Source organism: Arvicanthis niloticus, chromosome 4, assembly GCF_011762505.2.
Source record: "Arvicanthis niloticus isolate mArvNil1 chromosome 4, mArvNil1.pat.X, whole genome shotgun sequence".
Taxonomy (NCBI): domain Eukaryota; kingdom Metazoa; phylum Chordata; class Mammalia; order Rodentia; family Muridae; genus Arvicanthis; species Arvicanthis niloticus.
The window spans coordinates 121710623-121733714 of record NC_047661.1 but is presented as its reverse complement, the minus strand read 5'-3'; the positions used below and the strand labels follow the sequence as shown (position 1 = coordinate 121733714).

The 23092-nt window shown below is 45.2% G+C and overlaps 1 protein-coding gene and 1 long non-coding RNA gene across 2 annotated transcripts; one reads left to right on the top strand and one right to left on the bottom strand.

Moving 5' to 3' along the window:
- Window positions 1–16925: 16925 nt before the first annotated feature.
- Window positions 16926–19229, bottom strand: LOC143442152 (uncharacterized). The gene is made up of 2 exons (XR_013110164.1): window positions 18119–19229; window positions 16926–17647 (listed from the first exon to the last, which is right to left on the bottom strand). It is a non-coding gene; the product is annotated as an uncharacterized LOC143442152 (long non-coding RNA).
- Ccn1 (cellular communication network factor 1) lies at window positions 19132–22132 on the top strand. Its single transcript, XM_034501255.2, has 5 exons — window positions 19132–19412; window positions 19704–19917; window positions 20269–20613; window positions 20737–20951; window positions 21200–22132. The coding sequence occupies exons 1-5, from the start codon at window positions 19350–19352 to the stop codon at window positions 21500–21502; spliced, it is 1140 nt and encodes a 379-aa protein (XP_034357146.1). The 5' UTR covers window positions 19132–19349; the 3' UTR covers window positions 21503–22132.
- Window positions 22133–23092: the final 960 nt, after the last annotated feature.

Here is a 23092-nt window from a genome sequence, read left to right as displayed (position 1 = left end):
GAGCCTCATGCTGGTAATTTTAGCACTTGAGAAGCAAGAAGTTTGAGGCTAGCCTGTGCTGAGAGAGAGAGGAGAAAATCTAAGCTTGAAAGTACAATATCTGAGAAGAAAAACAGAGTGGCAGAGATGCCAAGCAGATCAGAAGGCTGTCATTTAACAGTGCTGATGAGGAACCAGGAAGATGGCTCACTGGGTGAAGCGTTTGGACAAAAGTGTGAGGGTCTATGCTCAGTCCCCACACCTCATGAAAAGCCTGACAGTAGCCCACAGCTATCCCCGTGTGCCTAGGGCAAAACAGGATGCAGAGACAGAATTCCTGGCTAGCCTGGAACACACAGCAGTGAACACTGACAACAAAAGAGAGGCCCTGCCTCAAGCAGGATGCAGATGAACACTAGCACCCAAGACTGTCCTTTGACCTTCAAATGCATGCCACTGTGAGTTTGTTCACATGCCTGCAGTCACACATATGAACAAGCATACACTATCAGAAACACATTCTTTAAAATATTGATGAACTTGAAGGCATAGCATTAAAATTGTCCAAAATACAAAACACATAGCGTAAGGCTGGTGAGATAGCTCAGTGGTTAAGGTGCCTGCTGTCAAGCCTGGACATCCAAATTGGATTCCCAGAACCTAATGGAAGGAGAGACCTGACTGCTGAAAGTTGTCAGGCCTCCACATTAGCACCATGGCAGGCAGGCAGGTGTGAACACACACACACACGTGCACTTTTGTTCATATACATATATACATATACACAATAAATAAAAATGTAATAACTTACAATAGTAAAAAACACAAACTAAAAGTAAAATAGATATTGTACCATACTTACAGTTGTGAAAACTTCAAGTAACTTAATATACGTACAACTAGAGTCTGGAAAATTCAGTAGGAATTTGTAAGACCAAAAAAAATATTAAAAGACATAATGACTGAAATCTTTTCCACATGTGATGAAAAATATAAACTCCTAAGTACGAGAACCATGAAGACTGCAGCAAGGCATGCCACACTGAATTTGCTTGTAACTGGTTAGAAAGAACAGTCTTGAAAGCCACAAAAAACACACAGTGCGGAGTGAGGACCAGATTCTCAAGCAGCAGTATTCAGAGCCATGAATGGTGTTATTTCAGAAACAGAAGGCAGGAACTTTAAGTAGTGTAGAAGAAAAAAAAAATATCCTAACAACCTGGAATCTAATACCCAGGAAAAGTGTATTTCAAAAATAAAGGATAAATGCACAAATGGGCGTTTGAGATGGCTAGGGTCAATAGTTTAATTAACAAGATTGTCCTCATTAATTTCCTAGCTTTCATGCAACTCAGACGCCACCATTGGAGGAAGCAGGTGACAGGCTCATGGCTGACAGTACTGCTCTATTTTCTAAGTTCTGCAACTCCACCAGATATCAAAATTAGAGGTTTAAACAAAATTAAAACAAAGATTCTGCAGATGCAGAAGAACTGAAAGCATCCATCCCCAGCACACCTGGACAAGAGATTAAATGAAGATAATATTCAGACCAAAACGAGACCTGAAGGAGTGAGGAGCAGCCAGATGGCACATCCGTGGGTAAATATGAAACTTTTATTTTAGATATTTATCTAAAACATTTGACAGTTTAAGGCTAAGACATTAATGATGTGCCATGAAATATGATGTTACCTGTAGAGAAATAAAATGTGACAAAGATAACACAGGGACAGACAGGGAAGTGTCTTGTACTGTATATAAAATAGTGTGACATCATCTGATGGTGGATAAATTTAAATTGATTCTATAAGTTCTAAACCACTGAAATAAAGCATCAACCTCAAAAAATCCAACCCAAGAAAGGAAGAAAAAGGGGAAGGGGAACAAAAGGGATAAGTGGAAAGCAGATAAGGAGAAGGACTTAAACAGATAAGGAGACAGACGGACTAAAACTGTGCTTAGAACCACACTCAGTGTAAGCAGTTTGAGCAACTCAATTAAAAAGTAAAAGATATCGCTTGGATTAAAAAATGCAATTATATAGATTCAAACAAATGGGAAATAAAAGAATAAGAATACCATGTAAGCTAGAGATAAAGAATGTGTTGAGATTGGTGAAACTAATTTTCCAGAGGAAAAGAACCTCAAATATGTGTATCTGTACATGCATGTTTACATGTACACACGTTTGTGTAGGATATGCACATATATGGCAGATATTTTCTTTTTCTACAAAAGATTAGCTCATTATATTTGGAGGCTGAGGAGGTCCATGATCTGTGGGTGGCAAATTGGAGACCCCACAGAGCTGATGGCTGAGTTTCTAGTCCAAAGTCTCAAGACTCTGAAAAGACCAAAACTTCACTTCAAGTCTGAAGGCTGGCGGGAAAGGAAACACGGAAATAAAACAAGAAGCAAAAGCACGCTCCTCTTCAGAAGCACTCAGGCAAGATGAACCTCTTCTTTTTCACAGAGGCACAGCTGTGTTTTAAGGCCTTCAACAGACTACATGAGATCCACTTGCATCAGAGAGAGCAGGATGCCTTAGTCAGCATACTGATTCAAATGAAAAGCTCATCTGAAATTACCTACAGACAGGTGCAGAACAGTGTCTGACCACATATCTGGCACTTGTGCTATAGTCAGAGTGACTCATGAAACCAACAGAGAGTCACTTCATAATTATAATCAATGTAGTCAAAGGATAGGGTGACTCTTAATCAACCTAAAATAAGGTGAGGTAGAGCATGGTGCTTTGGTTAGTCCTTCAAATTCATGGGGCTGAAGCAAGAGAATTCTTTCAGTAGGGTCCATGGCCGGTCTGGGTAACAGCAAGGCTCTGTCTCTTTAAAGTAAACAAACAAGCCAAGTGTTGTTATATGTCTGTAATCCCAACATTTTGAAAGTGAAGGCAGGAAGGCCAGTAGCTCAAGGTTATCTTGTGCTACAAAGCTGGTTTGAGGCTATCTTGTACTACATAGGCAGAAAAACAGGTAGACAGACAGACGATACATACATACTTACATATATACAATTTGGTATCAATACATTAGTGATAAAATGAGACTTAAACTTAAAAAGCATTATCATTGACTTAAAACAAAACAAAAGTAAAATTTTCAAATGCCTGATGTCATTAGGTAGATACAAATCAACGTTTAAGCTTCTCTTCGTGTCTCTCGGTAGGAGCTAGGGAGAGCTTCAAGCATGGGCTGGAGTTGAGACCTAGAAGTTGGGTGCTCCTGCAGGATCCCACTGGGCTCTGAGTTTTATTCTTAGCACCAGGAAAAGAAAAAGGAAGCAAACAAAACTGAACCAAATGGAAATTAAAAAAAAAAAACTACAAGTTTAGATGGAGATCTCAAATGTTCCTCTTTAGCTGCCCAGTGAACAGGTAGGCAGAAGGTACGTGAGGACAAGGAACATGATTGGTTAGACACTAGACCCCAAAGAGCATAATCAGCAAACTTTTCAAATAGGTCATCTTCCCAGACATACAATGAGTCTCAAAAAAGCAAAATAAGTCAAGGCATACATCCTTTATTTTCTTTTCATAAGGAAGTCAAGCTAGAAATAAATAATGGAATAATAGCTGAGAATATCAAACTCATTAGATCCTAAATAACATTTTTAATAATTGGAGTAAAAAATAAAATTACAAGGGATCAAAAAGGTCTTTTGAACCCAAGGAAATGAAAACATGATCTATCAACACTTGGGGGATAGAGCCAGGATGGTGGCTCATGACTTTACTCCTGGCACTGCGGAGGCCGAGGCAGAGGAATCTGTGTGAGTTAAAGGCCACCCTGACCTATATGGCAAACTCCATGACAGCCAAAACTACATAGAGAAACTCTGACTCAAATCAAAACCAGTTAGGGGAGGCAGTTAAAGCAGGAGTAGAGGGAAGCTTGCTACATTAAATAGAGATGGGACTGGGAATATATTCAATGGGCGGAGTGCTTGCCAAGCTTGCCCAAAGTCCTAGGTTTGATCCACAGCACCACGTAAACTGGGCATGGCGGTGTACACCTGCAATCACAGGTGTACTCTGGGCATGGAGGAGGAGAATCAGAAACTTATCATTATCCTTGACTACATAGCAAGTTCAAAGCCAGTCTGAGCTATATCCAACCATACGTCAAAACACAAACAAACCCAATAGAAATAAAAGAAGCTTACATCGGTGAGCTCAATTTCCACATTAAGACTTTTTTTTTTTTAGAAGAAAGAAAGTTAGACCCAAAGTAAACAGAAGAGAGATATCGAGCAAGCTAGATATCAGATCAAGAACAAAGATGGAACACTTCTCAACGTCATCGAATGACGTGGAATCGTGGAATTCTACCCTCTTACCCTCCCCTTGTTGTCCCTTCCACTGAGATAAAGGCTTCTAATTACTGGGCTCATCTTTCCCTCGCAGAAGCTTACAGTTCTATCACATAGCATTTCAGGTAAAGCCAAGAGTATAACTCACAAGCTACAGTCAGGACACCAGAAGATAGAATTCCCTCCCCCCCACCCCCCAAAAGGTAGAAACATTAAGAAGCTGGGTTATTTACCAAGGAAAGTAGAAGGAATATTGATTTGAAAAAATCCCATTCCTTGTGAAGAGAAGGTCCTCAGACATCCTCATCTTGTTTGCTACTGTGTCTTAAGCAGTCTAATCAGAGGAGCATGAAGTTTGTTTGTCCCGGCAGGATTTGTTGAGGAAACTAGCAAGATCAAAAGCAATTCCCCAAGCATGATAAGAAGACCCCATCCCTGGGCCCTGAGTCCACGCCCTTGAACGTCCAGGCATAAGTTGCCTGTGTTTACGAAGTCCTCACTAGATATACTTATAGACACGCTACCCAACTCTCACCTCTCTCTGCTGTACCTTCATCCAGATGTGAGCCCACATCTTAGTCCTCAAGTCCCAGCATGGTAAAAACATTTACTAAAGCCTCTTTAACATGCAAGAGGGGACCCTCTGGAATTGTAAACCTTCACAGACAGCACACATGGAGAAGCCTGGAGATTTACCCCCAAACAAGACAAGACTTCAGACCCAAACTGAAGCCAAGGAGCAGAGGCTTTCTGTCTTCTGAGATTAGATTTTTAAAGCATTTCTTTTAAACATACTTGTTTCCAGGCTTCAGTGAGAGTTTGGGTGGGTCTGGGTTTTATCTGACGCCATCTGCCCATCCTTTCCCCACAGTGCTCTGGAAGACAAACTTCCTATGACTCACAAGTCCGCACACTTCTCAGTTCCTATGAGCCGACATCAAACCGTGTTCCAAGAGAGAAGCATTTACTAAGGATCCAAACCTGGATGTTTCTGGCCTGTGGAAGTAGGTCACACTATAAGGCTTCCAACACAGCACTAAATTAACTGCATTCAGTTCCAGATGGTTAATGTCTAATAACTGGAGATGTGATTATAAGTGGAGATTGTCTCTATCCAATGGATTCTCATTCCACGCCCCTTCAAAGTCTTCCCTGGGCCTTTGCCCGCCTCCATATTTGTCTCATATCTCTCTGGCTCCAGTTCTCAGGGTCCCCAGCATTAAAGTAACACAGATAAGATGGCCCCACTGTGAGAATCAGTCCTTTCTTCCATAGGGCTCTAGGATGCCTCTAGTCAGAACAGAAAAGCTATGATGAAGAAAAGGTAGGAAGCCAGGAGAGAAGAAACACAGAGTGGACCACAAGGACAAAGCACCCTGGGAGTGTAGTCGTCGGAGGCTGCTCTCAGCTTCTCCTATTTTATCAGCCCACACTCCATTCTCAGGCTGACTGCTGACTTCCTCCATCACTGGCCATGCCTCTTCCAAAGACTCTATGGGAGCTCAGGCTGGACCTTGGATTCTAGGCTGAGATTAATTGACAGGGAACACCTCACTTTCTGGAGAGCAGAGAGCAACACTGAACACAGTTTCATTCCACCATCTTTGTAATCTTTGTATCCTCAGACCCCAGCACAGCAAAAACATCTTGTGAATGTGGCAGTGAGGGAACCTTTGAAAATATAAGGGCTCGTGTATAACACCCACGGAAAAGCCTACAAATTTAGCTGAAAACCAGACTTCAGATCCAAGTTGAAAGCAACGAATAGAGCCTTAGAAGAGACTGAGGTCCTGGGAGATTTGGTGGTTAACCTGAAGCCTTAACACAACCAGAGGTACCTGTAGGCTCTCTCTGTCTCTCTGTGTCTCTCTGTGTCTGTCTCTCTCCCTTTCTTCCTATTTCCTATCTCCTTCATATTTGTGCGTGCACACACACACACACACACACACACACACACAGACCCACACTCCAACACACCCCTCTGTTCAGTACTCTCTAACATAACCAGCTAGCTACTGTCCAGAAGTAAACTTCCAGATTATACCACAGTGCTCCTTGGTAGCCTTGGGTTACCATGGCGCCCACCATCTATCTCTTAAATACGAACCCCACAAATTGTGATTCTTTCATTATTTCTAATGATGACTGCATCCCCTGGGGCTTGTCATTTGTCCCTGGCAAACAGCTCACACACATCCAAATCATCCTCCATGGTGTCTGGCAAAGACACAAGGTGACATGCAGGCTCAGTGTCACCATGCTGTTCTCTGATTGTAATGATGGTGCTGATGCTGTCAGTTTGATGCTAATAATCCCATTCGCTTCATTTTGTAACTCCTCTTAGATACTAAGAGTCATCTCTGGCTCAGCAACTACCATTGCGGACCTGAAAGTGCTGCTAAGACCTTAAAGGGTTGGTTCCGTAGAGACACAGTGCCAGTGCGGGGCAACGGTTTATAAAATAGGAGGACTGGGGCTATAGCTCAGTTGGTAGAGCACTTGCCTGCCATGTACAAAGCCCTGGGTTCCATCCCCAGACAGTGCATAAAATCCAGGTGATAGTACAGGCTTATCCTGCCAGCATTTAGGAGGTGGTTGCAGGAGACAAGGTCAAGGCCAACCTTGGCTACACCATGAATGCAAGGCCTGTCTGGCTACAAGAAACCCTGCCTCAGGGAAAAAATAAGTAAATACAAAGTTAAAATTAAAATATTCAAAACAATTGAAAAAAAAAAAAAAACACCCCTCAAAGTACCAGGATGAGGGGATATAGAAAGGACGAAAACCTGAGTTAGAATCCCAGAAGGCCACATTCTAATTGTCTGATTAACATCTCTGAAACTCTGGTTTTTTTTTTTCTTTTTAAAAATTTGTCTATTTTTATTTTAAATGTATGGTTGTTTAACCTGCATGTCTAACGCATGCCTCTGTGCCACGTATGTGAGATTGCTTTTTTCATTTTGGTTTTGGTTTTGGTTTTTCAAGAGAAGGCTTTCCTGTGTAGCTCTGACTGTTCTAGAACTTGCTCTGTAGACCAGGCTGCTCTTGAACTCAGAGATCTGCCCGCCTCTGCCTCCCAAGATGTTGGATTAAAGGTGTGAGGAAACTCCACTTCTTAAGCTTAGAAAAATGTCAGAAAAGTTCATCCCAGAGGATGCATCATAATTTTTAAAAAATTATTAGTAGTATATGTTTGTATATGTGATATATGTGTGTTTGTGTGATTAATGGATAGTGTGTCATGTATGTGATGCATGTGTAATATGTATATATGCATATGTATGATGTAACGTATATATATATATATATATATATATATATAGTATATGTGTTTATGTGTGTATGTGTATATGTATACATGTGATACACATGTATATGTTTGTTTATGTGTAATGTGTGTGACACATGTATGTGTATATGATGTATGTGTGTGGTATATATATATATGATATATGTATGATGTATGTATTTGTGTATATAATATATGTATGTGTGATGTATGTATATGTGTAGATGCAACTGCGTATATGTCATGTTCTGTGCTGTGTGTAGAGATTAGTGAAAACCTTCAGGAGTCAGTTCCTTCCTCCCATGTGGGTTCCTCCAGGGATCAAACACAGGTCCTCAGACTTGCACACACTGAGTTATCTTGCTGCCTGTGAGGATTTCTTAGACATTTGGTGAGGTGACATTGATAGTGTTTGGCCCAATAAGTAGCACTTTTCTTTGCTCCCCAGAAAAAAGGGTTTCAGTGACAAGAGCACACAGCCTGGAGCTTACCCTCTCTGTAATCCATGCCCTCTGTGAGCATACCCCCCAGCCCTGCCGCCAGAAGTTTCTCCTCCAGATGCTCACTAATCTCCTGTGAAAGTGCACATGTTCTTTGTAGTCATCAGTTTCAAACTGAACATGTGTTGTAGGAGGGGCAATGTCAGACACTTCTCATTTATCACAGTAGACATACAAAGAAGCACTTCCATTTTTAAAGAGAAGTAGACCCCATTTATTTGCACTCCTACAGCAGCCTAGACAGAACCAGAAATACCCACAAATATATATTGTATGTATGTAAGTATGTGTAGGTAGTTGCTGGGAATGCTGAGAGTTCCTCCAGGGGGAAGTTAGGCATGGCTGTTGTGGCTCCACAGTTCCCTATGGTGCAGCCCCAGTGACACGAGAAAGTCCATGGGTTTTTACAGGCTTGATGGTGGATGGATCTGGATGCACCCCCCCAAAACCCAGGGCAGACCTGAGTTAAATAGGGAGGGAGAAAGGGGAGGGGCTGGGGAAGAATGCTTAATTGGCTCCACCCTCTGGCCTTCAAGTACCTCATTAGTATGTAAATCTCTCTAGGACCTGAGGCCTGTTCCTCTTGACTGTTGGCCATAAACCTCTCTGTGGGAGGGGTTGTTGGAGGGCTGAAGCTAATTGAAAAGAACCAGGGCCTGGGAGCAGAGCTGAACTCCTGCCATCCAATAAGGTTCCGGGGTTCCAAGCTCATGCTTGACCAAGCACCCAGCTGCTTCTCACAGCCCACTGCCCCACAAGTATGTATGTATGTATGTATGTATGTATGTATGTATGTATGTTTGTGAAATTTGTAGCGGGGATATTTTCCCACTAAATTTGCAATAAAGCTCAGTGATTGGACAGTATGAAAGGTAGGCGGAGTGAGGAGTTGGGAGGAGAGAAGGAGAGGAAGGGGAGGAGAGGAAGGAGAGGAGAAAAAAGAGGCGATTGATCATGGAGAAAGATGGATGGGTCAAAAGCAGTTCTGGGTACCAATTTCTATCAAAAGGTTAGATATTGGGTAACAACTCTAATTGTGTGGGCGTCTTGTTAATTGAGCATTTCTAAATATATAAATCCTTTGGATAATCATTAAGCTTTAAGAGTCTTCTTTCTACCGGTTACCACGAGGATGGCTGGTATTACCAGGGGCTTAGCCTAGCTTTGCGGGAGCAGCGTGGCAGGTTGGCAGAGCCAGCATGCCATGGTGGCATCTCATGGGTGTCATGGTCAGTGTTTCTAAATAACGGGAGCTGCAGACAGAGTGGGAACAGCAGGAACATGGCAGCTGCCCGGGAACAAGCTGGACCGGGCTGCTATATTCTAAATATCTCCCGTTTCAACTATTCCTGAAGCATGAGCCTACACCATGTTGCTGCTTTTATCTATCTACCTACCTATTATCTGTCTGTCTGTCTGTCTGTCTGTCCATCTATCTATTTATGATTGTGCATATGTGTATGTGAGTATATGAGTGTATGCATATATGAGTGAGGACAGTTACTTTATAACATCTTTGCAGAGGTCAGAGAACAACTTTCCAATCTCATCTTTTACCTTGTTAAGGCAGGGTCTCTGGTCTCTGCCTGTTTCTGCTGTGCTTTGGACTCTAGACTAGCTAGCCTTCACACGTCAATTCTCCTGTTTCTGCCTTCCGTCTCAAGATGGGGGTGCTGAGATTACAGATATGGACTTTCTGGCTTTTTGTGCATGATCGAGGATTGAACACAGGTTGCCAGACTTCTGAGTAAAATACAACCCATGAGTCCTCTCTTCAGTCCCAATGTTCCCTTTGTGAAAGCATATGTCTCCCCAGGTCCTGAAGACCACTAAGGCAGAGATCAGACGTTTTTCTCTGCTTTGCTCTCCAAGACAAGGTCACACTCATGTCCCAAGTTTATTAGATGGAACTGAACTGGTCACCCTTAGTCTGTAATACCCTAGTACTTTTCTAAACTTTGTAATTCTTCAGAAGGTTTCTCAGAGCCTCAGAAATTTCAAACATTGAATGCATATTTTTTTTTTTTTTTTGTCCTTTAAGAATCAATGGCATTAAAACTGTTTTGGTTTTCAAGCTGAAATCTAACCAGGGAAATAGCTCGCGCTACCTTCAAGCTGCTTCCAGCTTGCCATAACCTAGGGCACCACCGCCCACCCGAGGCTGAGGGACAGCTTGCGAAAGCACACACTGGGTGTGCTTGCCTGGTGCCTGGAGAGTACTGTGCCTGATAACAGTTGTGAAGGTGGCCACAGGTCGTGGGCGGTGGCAGCTTTGATGCCTCAGGTAACAAAATCAGCATCAGGGTGGTGACTAAGTTACTACTGTGGTATCTCGAAATCTCTGAGAGGTTCTGTTCTCTCTCTCTCTCTCTCTCTCTCTCTCTCTCTCTCTCTCTCTCTCTCTCCATATGTGCACATGTGTGTGCATATGTGTTTGTGTGTCCCTCCTTCCTTCTCTCCCTTCCCTCTCCTTCTTTAGAGAAAATAGGAACAGGCTCAGGCCTGGGCCTTAAAGAGTAAGGTTGTTTTTAACTCACTAATTGCCAAACTCTCATCTCATAGAAACTGGGGGATCCACAGTTACTGCAAACACAAGTAAACTGAAGACATACCTAGAAAACAAAACTGAATTGATGGGCTCAGTTATTAAGAGACTTCCAGAAACTGCAAGGTAGTTCTCAAATTTTAAGGTGGATTCCACAGCAGGACACATACCACGTCGTCCTTAACAGCAGTGACATTTGGAAGCTCTGCTCTACCGAGAGCCTTGCCTTGCACAGAGTACACGTGTTACAAACTTCTAGTAAAGCACCACTTTCTCATCTTTTGATAAAATACACTACAGAGTTGTGTATAAAGTTCAGTTGAATACATATATTCTAGCTATTTAGCCCATGGTGAGCAAAAGCCAAGCACTGTAGAAGGTCCCAGCGGCCCCACGGGTAAGGTCAAGCACCAGTCAGGTCTGACCCTCAGACACAGCACCTTATGTATCTATTTATCTTACTTAGCTGATCTTTGAGGAGCTTCTCTGACCCTTACTGGTCCAACCCTACTTTATTGCCAAAGAAACTAAGACAAACCTTACACTACTCACTACCATGGAGGGCCACAGGCAAAACGGCAGTCTGAGGACTGTATTGGGTGGTCTCTGGTACCCAGTGCATCCTGAATGCTAGGCTCCGTGGGGTTTTTTAATCACATTGTTAGTATACCATATAAATACATGCATGTACAGCCTGAGGTCATCTCCTCTACAGACTAGAAAACACTTTCTAGGATAAGGCTGGCTCATTCAATGCTATTGTAACAAAAGTTGAGATAATCATGGTGCCTAGCAATAGCGGTAATTATAATTTATTACGCGTTTTCTGTGTGCCAAGCATCAGGCTGAGTATTAATACACTCTTATGTCTTCCTGTACACAATCAGCCCAGTGTCACAACCGCCCCCCCCCAATACTTAATCCCCGTGACCTGCAAAAAGCTGGCACAAATGAAAAGATTCAATCTGTCTGTAGACTATCTGTGAGCCTCATCCAGTGTGCCTTTCTGAATCAAATCTTTTCTGAATTCCTAATGCGGTATGTGTGGCTTTTTTTTTTAAGTAGGTAATTAAGAGAAAGGTATTTCCAGAAATACAACATAAAAGGTGGAGGCTGAATTCTTGATTCCCTGAATCTGGAGCCAGCTCATTTGATAGTGACTTATAATTACTCTATTTCAAATTGCTCAATCATCTCCAGAAGATAGATTGCAGGGTGGGGTGGGAGAAGTGCCCTCCAGTTCTTTCCAGCGAAATGTTTCTGTGTTAGCACAAGACAAGAAGTTCTGTAAGGTGAGGGATTTAGACAGAGATGTCGGGCTTCCTGTGGCCCTGCGCCAGGTGGGGGAAACAAACAGATATGGTTCCCATTGGATACAGTGCCCTAAGAAAAGTGTTTCCTATCCTGCTGCCAAGACAGTGCCAGCTGCTCACTGCGATGACTCAGGGGAGAGCAGGAAGGCTGGGTGGTGTTTTGGGAGTGGATGAAAAAAAATGACAATTTTTCCATTTTATTAATAGGTCTTAAACTTCTACAACCAAGAGCTGAGTGGCAAAATGTGTGTGTCTGTGTGTATGTGACTGTCTGTGTTTGTGTGTCTATGTGTGTGTATGTCTGTCTGTATGTGTGAGTCTGTGTGTGTATGTGTGTGTTTGTGTGTGTATGTGTCTGTATAGGTGTATTTGTGTATGTGTGTATGTCTGTGTACGTGTGTGTATACATGTGTTTGTGTATGTGTGTATATGTGTATTTGTGTATGTGTGTATGCCTGTGTGTGTGTGTGTCTGTGTGTGTCTGTGTGTCTGTGTGTGTGTGCCTGCCTGTAGAAGCCAGAGGTCAATATTAGGCATCTTTTTCAATCACTCTTTATTATTATTATTGTTGTTGTTGTTGTTGTCGTCATTGACAAAGTCTTATTGTGTAGCCCTGGTTGGCCTAGAACTTGCTCCATAGACTAGGGTGGCTCCAGACTCAAAGAGATCTGATTGTTTCTGCCTTTCAAAATCAGGGATCTAAAAGGCAAACTCCACCTTACTTTTTTGAGTCAGGGTCTCTCATTGAACCTGTAGCCCACTGATTCTGCTAGGCTGGTTGGTTAATGATCTGCCCATCACCACCTCCTCAGGGCTGAGATTAACATGCCTAGCTGTTTTTTAAAAGGTTTATTTGATGCATCTATTTTGCCTGTATGTATGTATGTATGTATGTATGCATGTGTGTATGTGTGTGTGTGTGTGTATGTATGTATGTATGTATGTATGTATGTATGTATATGCACCATGTCTGCTGATGCTAGCAGAGATCGGAAGAAGGTGTCATATTTTTTGGAACTGGAATTCCAGATGGTTGTGAGCCATCATATGGATGCTGGGAACTGAACTACTGGCTGCTACAAAAATAACAAGTGCTGTCAACTGTTGAGCCATTTCTCCAGTCCCTATACTCAGCATCTTACATGTGTTCTGGGGATCTGAACTCAAGGCCTGGGTGGCAGACACTTTAGCTTCTGGGCCATATCTTCACTTTTGATTCTTAGGTAAAGTCAAGTTTACTTGGCAATGAACTGGGCAGTGGCTGCTCTTCTTGGAAGTTTCACAGGTAGCTGGGAGCTACCAGGCACCCAAAAAGACAAGTACCCTGAAGCCAGCAGTCTGAACATCGCAACTGGCACCTGTAAGGTGTCTCCTTTGGATTTTCAAGAATCAGCCAAACTGGTTAGACTTTACCTAATTGCCCATTTTTAAAACTTTGAAGACTTCACAAATACATCGTATCCCTTGTATCTCTTTTATATGAAAAAAAAATAGGGCTATGTTTTCATTTATCCATACTCAAACAGTCCCCAGCATTGAGGCCAAACACCGTCCAGTATATATCCTCAGCCATGGCCTTCTGTGACCCAGCAGAGCCCAGTAACAACTTAAATGTGTGGGCCCTGGACTGGAATCACCCCATTATCTTATAGAAAGAGAAAGCAAGGCAAACCCTCAGGACTTTTGGCCAGCATAAAAACAAAGTCCTAACGCTGTGACAGGGGAGGCACGTCCCAGCTGATCTCTGACCAATATACAGAAGTGACCCCGTGGCTCAGCCACTGTGTCCTTATACTTGGCCAAGGCCCTACTGCCTTTGTCCCAATGGACTTCCCTGTTAGCAGTTACCTAACTAACTTTCTGCTCCACATTAGCAAGGGCAGCCTTGACTCTCGTGCCTGCTCCTTTTATGTCACTGGTCTGTGGCACTGTGCCAGGACATTTCATGAACTAGATAAACCTGGTGTTTGGAAAATAAAAAACCAGTCCTTTGGTTTGCAGATCTGATTTTTACACCAATATGTGAGGGGAGAAAGAGTTAAAAGTAAACTGATGGACTGTCAAGTAAAAAGTGCTGAAGCTTTTAACTCAATAATAATAATAAGTGTAGTTCATTCCCATCAGGATAAGGTTTCCTCCACAGGTAAGGACTGCTTAATCAGTGTGGTTTGCAAGCTGTCTGGCCTGAAATATCCTCTCCATCACCTTACCATGGTGCCTAAAAACTCTTGTAACTTACCTTTACTGAGATTTAAAATAAAACTTTTTCTTTCTTTCTTTCTTTCTTTCTTTCTTTCTTTCTTTCTTTCTTTCTTTCTTTTTTGCCATCCTCCTCAAAGTCAATTGAGATATGCCCCTTTAGTCAACTTATCAACTATTCTTCTATCTGACGTATTTTTCCTAGACTGTCTGGCTATGTAGTAGCCGAACTACAGAAGTTTTACAAAAGTGATCAAGTCTAAGTGTCTGACTGAGGGACCAGGAGCAGGCAATATAGGCTGTGGTTAAGTTTAAGACAGGTTTGAACCAAGACCTGGGGTCTACTGAGTGGCCTGTATCTAGCTAGTCACTGGCTTTTGGAGTTCTGATTCTTCATTCAGGTACAGAATGATGCTAGCAAGACTGCATGCCTCAGCGGGGCAAGGAGTGACTGGGCTGTAGGCCTTGATCATCAGACCAGCAATAGTGTGTGGTATAGAATAAGGCCTTAGTGACACAGCCATTCTTAGAAGGGGGTGTCCTGAGGTTTGGCCCTGGCGGTGGGAAAGTTACTCGGGCAGGCCTCCTTTGTTGATGTGCACTTGAATCAAGAAAAAAGGCTATGGCTTCAACGCCAGCATTTAGGAGGCAGAGGCAAGCATACCTCTGTGAGTTCAAAGCCAGCCTGGTCCTCAGAGCGAGTTTCAGGATAACTGGGGTTACACAGAGAGACCCCGTCTCAAAAAATAAAATAAAATAAAATAAAATAAAATAAAATATGAAAGAAAGAAAATAGACTTGGAGGCAGCGTGAGCTCCAGCTTGTGTCTTTTGGAAGATTACAAAACAACAACAAAAATAAACAAATAGACCCATTCTGGGCCTGACCCCAGACAACCCCTGGTCCCCACCCTCTCTCTCCAGGTTTGTTCTTGTCTCAGCAAAAGCCACTTTCCTACACAGAGTCCCCAGCCCCCGGTTCCTGGGCGTACCCTCGAAGTCTGGCACAGAGCGGCCACTTGCAGCCCCGCGGGGAGAACGAGTCAACAGCGGGTGGACGGGAAAAGTGACATAATCTTTGCAGCGCCCTGTGCCTCCAGCCTCCCGCAGCGCAGGCCTGGATTCTGCTTTCCAGCGCTGCGGCTGGGGATTAAGGAGCTGCAGACTCCGGACTCGGCCAGCCCTGGGGTCCTTCGCGGAGTGGGGACCCCGGCGTGGGCGGCCAGGATGCACTTTTCAGGAACGCCGGGGCGGCAGCGCGCTCGCCGGGCACGCTCCCAGGACCGCCGCCCCCTTGGAGCCGGATGACGGAGTCTCGAAAGACTTTCACCAAATATGGACCGAGGCTGGAAACGTCCTGTGCTGTGAGCCGCCGGAAACCTCGAGTCGCGGCCACCGCGGGAGTGCGGCTCTCGGGCCAGCGGGCCGCAGGGGGCGGCGGCGGCAGATCCCAGCCCCGTGGCCAAGGCTCGTTGCCCTCGTGCCCTCCCGACCCGTAAAATCTGTCACTCAGTTCCTGCCACCGCTGCCACCATAATCCCAGCCACTCCCACCTATCCTCAGACCATGCCAAACTGTGGGGGTGTGGGAATGAAGAGGGGTGCAGAAATGTGGGGTGACGAGAGGGTGTCACCTTAAAGCTTCTTGCAGACTCGGTAAATGTGGCTAGAAGTGGAGTCGTGAGCAACCCCCACCCCCTATCTGATTATGGACAGCCGGGGCGGGAGGGTGGGCAAAAGTAGGGAGAGGAAAAAGGTATTACAGTGAGGAGAGAGACTTGGAGAAAGAGAAAGGGAGGCAGGGAGGAAAGGAGGAGGAGGGGGAGCACTCCTGTGGTCCAGAGCAGCGTGTGATTCTGGGACCAGAAGCATCAACATCACTAGAGACTTGTTAAAATGCAACTAAGGAGAAAGTCTGGAGTGGGGCCTAGCAATCAGACTTTTAACCAACCCTCCAGGTGACTCTGGTGTACACCCTAGTCTGAGACCCACTAAACTGGGAAGCTGGAGTCGACGGGTTTGGGATTTTGATCTGTCTCAGTCGCTGCGAGACAGTGAAACCTTCTTGGGGTAATCTAAACTTCCCTGGCAGCTGCAAGTGAGACTCTCCATCTCTCAGCTCAAGCCAAGAGCCGCAGAGGACAAGCAGTCCTTTTGCTCGGTGGCTTGCGGCTCAAAGGAAACAAGTCCGCTGGGTGGAGAGCCGGTGGGGGTAAAGAGCCCTGCAGTGGGCACCCGAAGCAACACTTACCCACACCATTTGCACATTTCCCACCCTGTCTGTCAACGAAGGATCTGTAGCTCTCAGCAGAGGAGGTGAGAAGGCGACAGGACGTCTGGAGTTTCTGGACCATCCTAGGCAAGACCTTAAACAGCCGCTGTTCCTCCTGGTCACCAGCAGGCTAAGCTGTCTGCAGAGGCGATGCACAAAGTTTCCAGCAGCCTTTCCTCCTCCGGCACCTCCAGGCCTTGTGGACTCCAGCTCCCCTTCCTCTTCTCACCACACACCCGCTGCTTTAAATGGACAGCTGATGCTAATGTCCTCCCAGTGTCTCCTCAGGGACAATCCCATTCTCTGAGATTGCCCAGTTGGAGTCCAGAAACAAAACCCCACACATCCTCCTTAGAAAACTTTAATCTGATTTTTAAAGGCATCTATGGAATGGCGTGTCTGTTTGAATGCTGTGCAGTATACTGGTCCTCTAGGCTGCTCCCCCCCCCACCCCCACCCCACCTCCCGCAGCAAAGAAACACAGTATATTCAGGCCAGTTGGATCATCCACTGTAACTTTATTTTAAATCATGATCGACAGATTGCGTGAAAAACAAGGAATTCCAAAGAATTTCCTGCTCTGGGAACAGAAGTTAAGTCTATATTTAACAACATTTGAAGCTGTCAAGAATGCCTTGTGGTTGGATAACAGAGGGAGAAAAATGTTAAAAACGCAGGCTACTGCTATACCCAAATATGGAAATATTGTTACGTCTGGTGTCTGATTCACCATCTGGAAATACTTACAACCATGAAGTCAAATAGAAAAGACGCCACAACAGAAGCCAGGAACCCTCCTCTCCATTCTGTTTCTCCAGAACCTCCTTCTACCCTGTTCTGTGCCTTCTCCATCCTCACCCACTACCCTCCCGCCGCTTCCCTAAGATGGAAACAATGAACTCTACGGCTGGAGGAACTGTTCTCTAACTAATAAATTGGCCGGCCTAGGGGACAAGGCCTAGGCTTTGCTTTCTTTATTTGCATAACACTTGACAACCCATTGTCTTTAAAAGTCCCCACCCCCAGAAAGCCTTCCAGATCCTACTGCCTCTAGCAAATTCCTCTAGGACTTACGAAAGGGCACATTTGAATGAATGAACTTAACCCTTTCCGGTAACAGCTGTCTTCACTGGAGTGTGTGCAACAGTTTCTCTCCGTTCTCACAGGAGTCATTCATAGAACAGTCAGTTCAGAAGGTTCTCTTAAGCTAGATCGTGAAGCTGCAAAGACAGAGAGGTCCTAAGTATTAAAAACGAAGAAAAGCTAGTCCAGAGCATTAAAGGGGTAGGGAAATCTAGTACCATTTCTTACTAAAAGGACGTAGGATACGTCTGGAACTTCTGAAGTTTATGAATGCCATTAGTAACACCGAGGAGGGTCTTGTGAGGGGACTTCAGTTGTGTGTCTAATAAGATCTTAAAACCTAACTTCTTCTATTACAGTGCCCTGAATCCCTGTCTCGGAACTTGGAGAGAAAGCCATTGCACTGAAGTGATCTAAAACAAAGGAGTTAAACACGTAGTCGCACCGAGGAACACAGGCTCGCTCACACACACACAGAGAGAGAGAGAGAGAGAGAGAGAGAGAGAGAGAGAGAGAGAGAGAGAGAGAGAAGCACAGAGAGACACACATAGACACAGAGGTATACACATAAGGGGGGGGGGCTTGGGGGAGGGTGTCTGCAAACACACCAGGTCTTTTTTCCAGCTATCCAAAGAGCACAGTGGTCCTGTTGAAATCTGTTTGGTCCTGGCAGCTTTTGCACCTGATGATTTCAGGACAAATCACTCCATGGTGGTCTCCTCCGCTTCTGGTTTGGCTGCTTAGTTTCCACCGCTGCCAGTCTGGGGACTGAGGCCAGGAGGGTTGACCCGGCCTCCCGCATCCGTGAGGAAGCGGACGTCAGGCTCCGGGAGAACTCTGCACTCGTTTCCTCTTGAATTTCCAATGCAGGCAGTGGGCTGGAACTAAAAATGGGAACCTCCAAAAACAAACAAGTACAACATACCAAAAAAAAAAAAAAAAGAGGGGGAGGGATGAGGGAAGACCTCTGGCTGGAAATTTGCCAGCAAAGAGGGAAGCTCCCCCCACCATTCATAAATGCCACTCCGAGTATTAATTTGCAATACACTTCTCTTGGCTAATAAACATCATGCCAGTGCTTTGGGACTTGATCCGAGCATGGCTCTTTGAAGTCCACAAATAGATCCCTGGCTTAGAAACCAACTCCCCCTCCCCTTTGGACTCTAAGTAGATAACTTTACTCTCACCTTGGTTGTAAACAAGCAAACAGCTCGCTGCCTTCCCGGGTAGGCATCATCAAACAAAACCACTTTTGTTCCTCCTGTCTCAGGTCCTCCCGCCCTCCCATGTCTAGGCACAGATCCGAAGTGTTCCCACCAACACATACACCACGCCCCCCACCCCCAATACACTCACGATATACCCTCTTCAATCAAAATCATCACCCTCGCGCCCCAAGCAGCCCGCCCTCCCCAAAGGAAGTTATTATTTAAAGTGGAAAAAAACGAACTTTTTTTTTTTACTCTGATGGATCTGAGAAGAGGGGGGGAAAGGTGCAACGGAGCCAGGGGAGGTGCTTGGCAGCAGCCCGCGCCAACCAACATTCCTGAGATGTTTGAGAATTCTGGAACGCGCCGACAGAGCTACGTCACTGCAACACGCGGCGCCGAGGCAGGCATTATAAAGGGCGGGCTCCCGGCGCCGGGGCAGACCGTGAGCGAGAGCGCCCCAGAGAAGCGCCTGCCATCTCTGCGCCTCCTCCGCCAGCACCTCGAAGAGAAGGACACCCGCCGCCTCGGCCCTCGCCTCACCGCACTCCGGACGCATTCGATCCCGCTGCTCGCCGGCTTGTTGGCTTCCGTGTCGCCGCGCTCGCCTCGGTTCCCCCTGCGCGCCACAATGAGCTCCAGCACCGCCAGGGCGCTCGCTGTCGCGGTCACTCTTCTCCACTTGATCCGGCTGGTGAGTTGGACATTTTTTTTAAACCACCGCTTCCCGGTCTGCCCTCTCCGATCCCTTTCCCCGGGCCCTGATCTTTCACAGCAGGGAAAGTTAGACTGAAAAGTTCGGGGGTGGGGAGAAGGAGCTGTTGCTTATGTCCAGGGGACCTCTTCCTGGGACACAGTCGCCGGGGTAGCCGGGCTGGCAGGACGCCATCGAGACACTTCTGGTGGACGGAGCCCCAGAGCACAGGGCAGTTTAGGTGCCTCCCGGATGCAATGCCGTCTCACGCGCTTCTTGTCCCTCTTGCAGGCGCTCTCCACCTGCCCTGCCGCCTGCCACTGCCCTCTGGAGGCGCCCAAGTGCGCCCCAGGAGTCGGGTTGGTCCGGGACGGCTGCGGCTGCTGTAAGGTCTGCGCTAAGCAACTCAACGAGGACTGCAGCAAATCGCAGCCCTGCGACCACACCAAGGGGCTGGAATGCAATTTCGGCGCCAGCTCCACCGCTCTGAAAGGGATCTGCAGAGGTAAGAGGCTTGTGGTTTGGCCCCCTTAAAAAAAAAAAAAAAACTAATAGTCCCCATAGTCCAGAAGTTTAGTAATTTTGAGGCCATGTATGGTGACGCTTTGTTGATGGTAGCTTGGCAGAAAGGCACATGATTTCAGCAGTCTGGAATGCAATTCAGAGTGTCTGGGCCCAAGGAAAAGCGCATACGGAAAAGTGATTCCTGACTAACGTATTGTTCAGCTCTCGAGTCTCGGGGGAACTGTAGGGAACTTTACCATACATTGAATTGAACAGCGGAAAATATGTATGAGTTTCGGCTTGTGGTGGCGAATCTTAACCTTCTCCTCTCTCTTTTTGGTCGTCTTTACAGCTCAGTCAGAAGGCAGACCCTGTGAATATAACTCCAGAATCTACCAGAACGGGGAAAGCTTCCAGCCCAACTGTAAACATCAGTGCACATGTATTGATGGCGCCGTGGGCTGCATCCCTCTGTGTCCCCAAGAACTGTCTCTCCCCAATCTGGGCTGTCCCAACCCCCGGCTGGTAAAAGTCAGCGGGCAGTGCTGTGAGGAATGGGTCTGTGATGACGACAGCATTAAGGACTCCCTGGACGACCAGGATGACCTCCTTGGATTCGATGCCTCGGAGGTGGAGTTAACGAGAAACAATGAGTTAATCGCAGTTGGAAAAGGCAGCTCACTGAAGAGGCTTCCTGGTAAGTGGATACCGAGTCCTTAAGACACAGTGCAGAAATGCTTTCTTGATCTGCAACTTTGTAGAAACCAGTGTGTGTATGTGCATGCATCTAAGAAGTCTTCCATTTCGTTTATCTTTCTAGTCTTTGGCACAGAACCACGAGTTCTTTTCAACCCTCTGCACGCCCATGGCCAGAAATGCATCGTTCAGACCACGTCCTGGTCCCAGTGCTCCAAGAGCTGCGGAACTGGTATCTCCACACGAGTTACCAATGACAACCCAGAGTGCCGCCTGGTGAAAGAGACCCGGATCTGTGAAGTGCGTCCTTGTGGACAATCGGTGTACAGCAGCCTAAAAGTAAGTTTCTTTCAGGGCTTGACCATGACCTGACAGGTGGGTGGGATATGAGCCTCTATTCAAGAAAGAGAAAAATCCATGCTATCTTTGAAAAGAAATTGTCTTTATGAAGCCCAACACTATGTACAGTGGTTAAATGCACACCTCCAAAAACAACAACAACAACAACAACAACAACAAAAACAAAACAAAACAAAACAAACAACCAACAAATCTCATTCTTGGCTTTCTTTTGTTCTTTCTTCCAGAAGGGCAAGAAATGCAGCAAGACCAAGAAATCCCCAGAACCAGTCAGATTCACTTACGCAGGATGCTCCAGTGTAAAGAAATACAGGCCCAAGTATTGCGGCTCCTGCGTGGACGGCCGGTGCTGCACGCCTCTGCAGACCAGGACTGTGAAGATGCGGTTCCGATGCGAAGACGGAGAGATGTTTTCCAAGAACGTCATGATGATTCAGTCCTGCAAATGTAACTACAACTGCCCGCATCCCAACGAGGCATCGTTTCGCCTGTACAGCCTGTTCAACGACATCCACAAATTCAGGGACTAAATGCCTCCTGGGTTCCTAGTGTGGGTTGGACAGAGAAGCGGGAGCATCATGGAGACGTGGGTGGGCGGTGGGTGAACGGTGCCTTGCTCATTCTTGAGTAGCATTAAGGTATTTCAAAACTGCCAAGGGGCTGATGCGGATGGACAACAATGCAGCCGCAGTTGGAATACTTCGCTTCATAGTACTGGAGCACTGGTTATGCTTCATATTGGAGCGTGTTTACGGACGACGTTCTGTTTTCTGTTTGTAAATTATTTGCTAAGTGTATTTTTTGCTCCAGGTCTTCCCGCCCCCCCTTGGTTCTACAATTGTAATAGAGATAAAATAAGATTAGTTGGGCCAAGTGAAAGCCCTGCTTGTCCTTTGACAGAAGTTAATGAAAGGGCCTCTCATTCTTTCCTGGGGGGGGGGGGGCACTCTGTGAGTGTCCTTGAGACAGCTACCTGCACTCCAAACTGCAAACAGAAACCAGGTGTTTTAAGATTGAATGTTTTTATTTATCAGAAATGTAGCTTTTGGGGAGGGAGGGGAAATGTAATACTGGAATAATTTGTAAATGATTTTAATTTTATATCAGTGAAGAGAATTTATTTATAAAATTAATCATTTAATAAAGAAATATTTACCTAATATCTGAATGTATGTTCAGTATTTTTAGAAACCATTCAAGTTATCAGGAACAATTGTTCTTGTCAGTCATTCCAACAGGATTTTTTTTTCCCTGAGGACCTACTATGTGTCAAGTACTACTTTAGGTGCCCTACTTGGGTAACAGTGAACCAGTAGGCCAGTGGCTGCTGTTGTAAACCTTTAAGTGGTGGCATATAAGCCGCCAGTTTTGAGAGCAAAGTACTGACCACGGGCATTTATGAATCATAAATGGGAAGCTGAAATTTAATCCGTTAACCTAAAACAATGATTTGTTTTAATAAGAATTGAAATGAGAGCCTAGGACTCCCCATCACCGTGGACAAGTGTGGTGGTTGTTTCTTATTTTAGCTTCGGGGTGATTCTGTGTGTCAGACAAGTAGAGGTGGGGGACCTTTTAATAACCTTTGACCATAGCTGCATGGTTGAAGTGTATCTAAAATTTTGGAAAGCTGCTTTAATATTTCACCATGGGCTCGTATCAGAAGAGGGTGGGGGGATTCTTGGGACCTATTGGCTTGTTGGTTTGTTAATAGATGAGCTTGAAGCAAAGACTTGTGTTAATTCTAATAAGCCAGTGAATTAGGGAAACACGCTGCAAAATGCACAGGAATGTGAGGAATTTCAAGTGCTTTCCAGTTGCTAAAGGGCTGGGGTGACCCACCCCCTTCCTTTTAATAGCATACATCATATTGATGGCCGAAGGAGCATTTAGATAAAGTGGGCTATCCAGAGGTCAAAGGCTAGGCTCTGAGCATTCCTAAAAGAAAGGAACTGACTGTGGGTCTAGGAGAGGTAGAGACAGCTGCATTAATGTGTGTGAAAAAAAAAAAAAAAAAAAAAAAAAAGCCAGTAAGCCTGTGTTAGAAAAAATCTACATCTTTAGAAAGCGCTGACAATAAACCTTTTATAGGAGAAATTTTCCTTTCACCGGCAATCCTG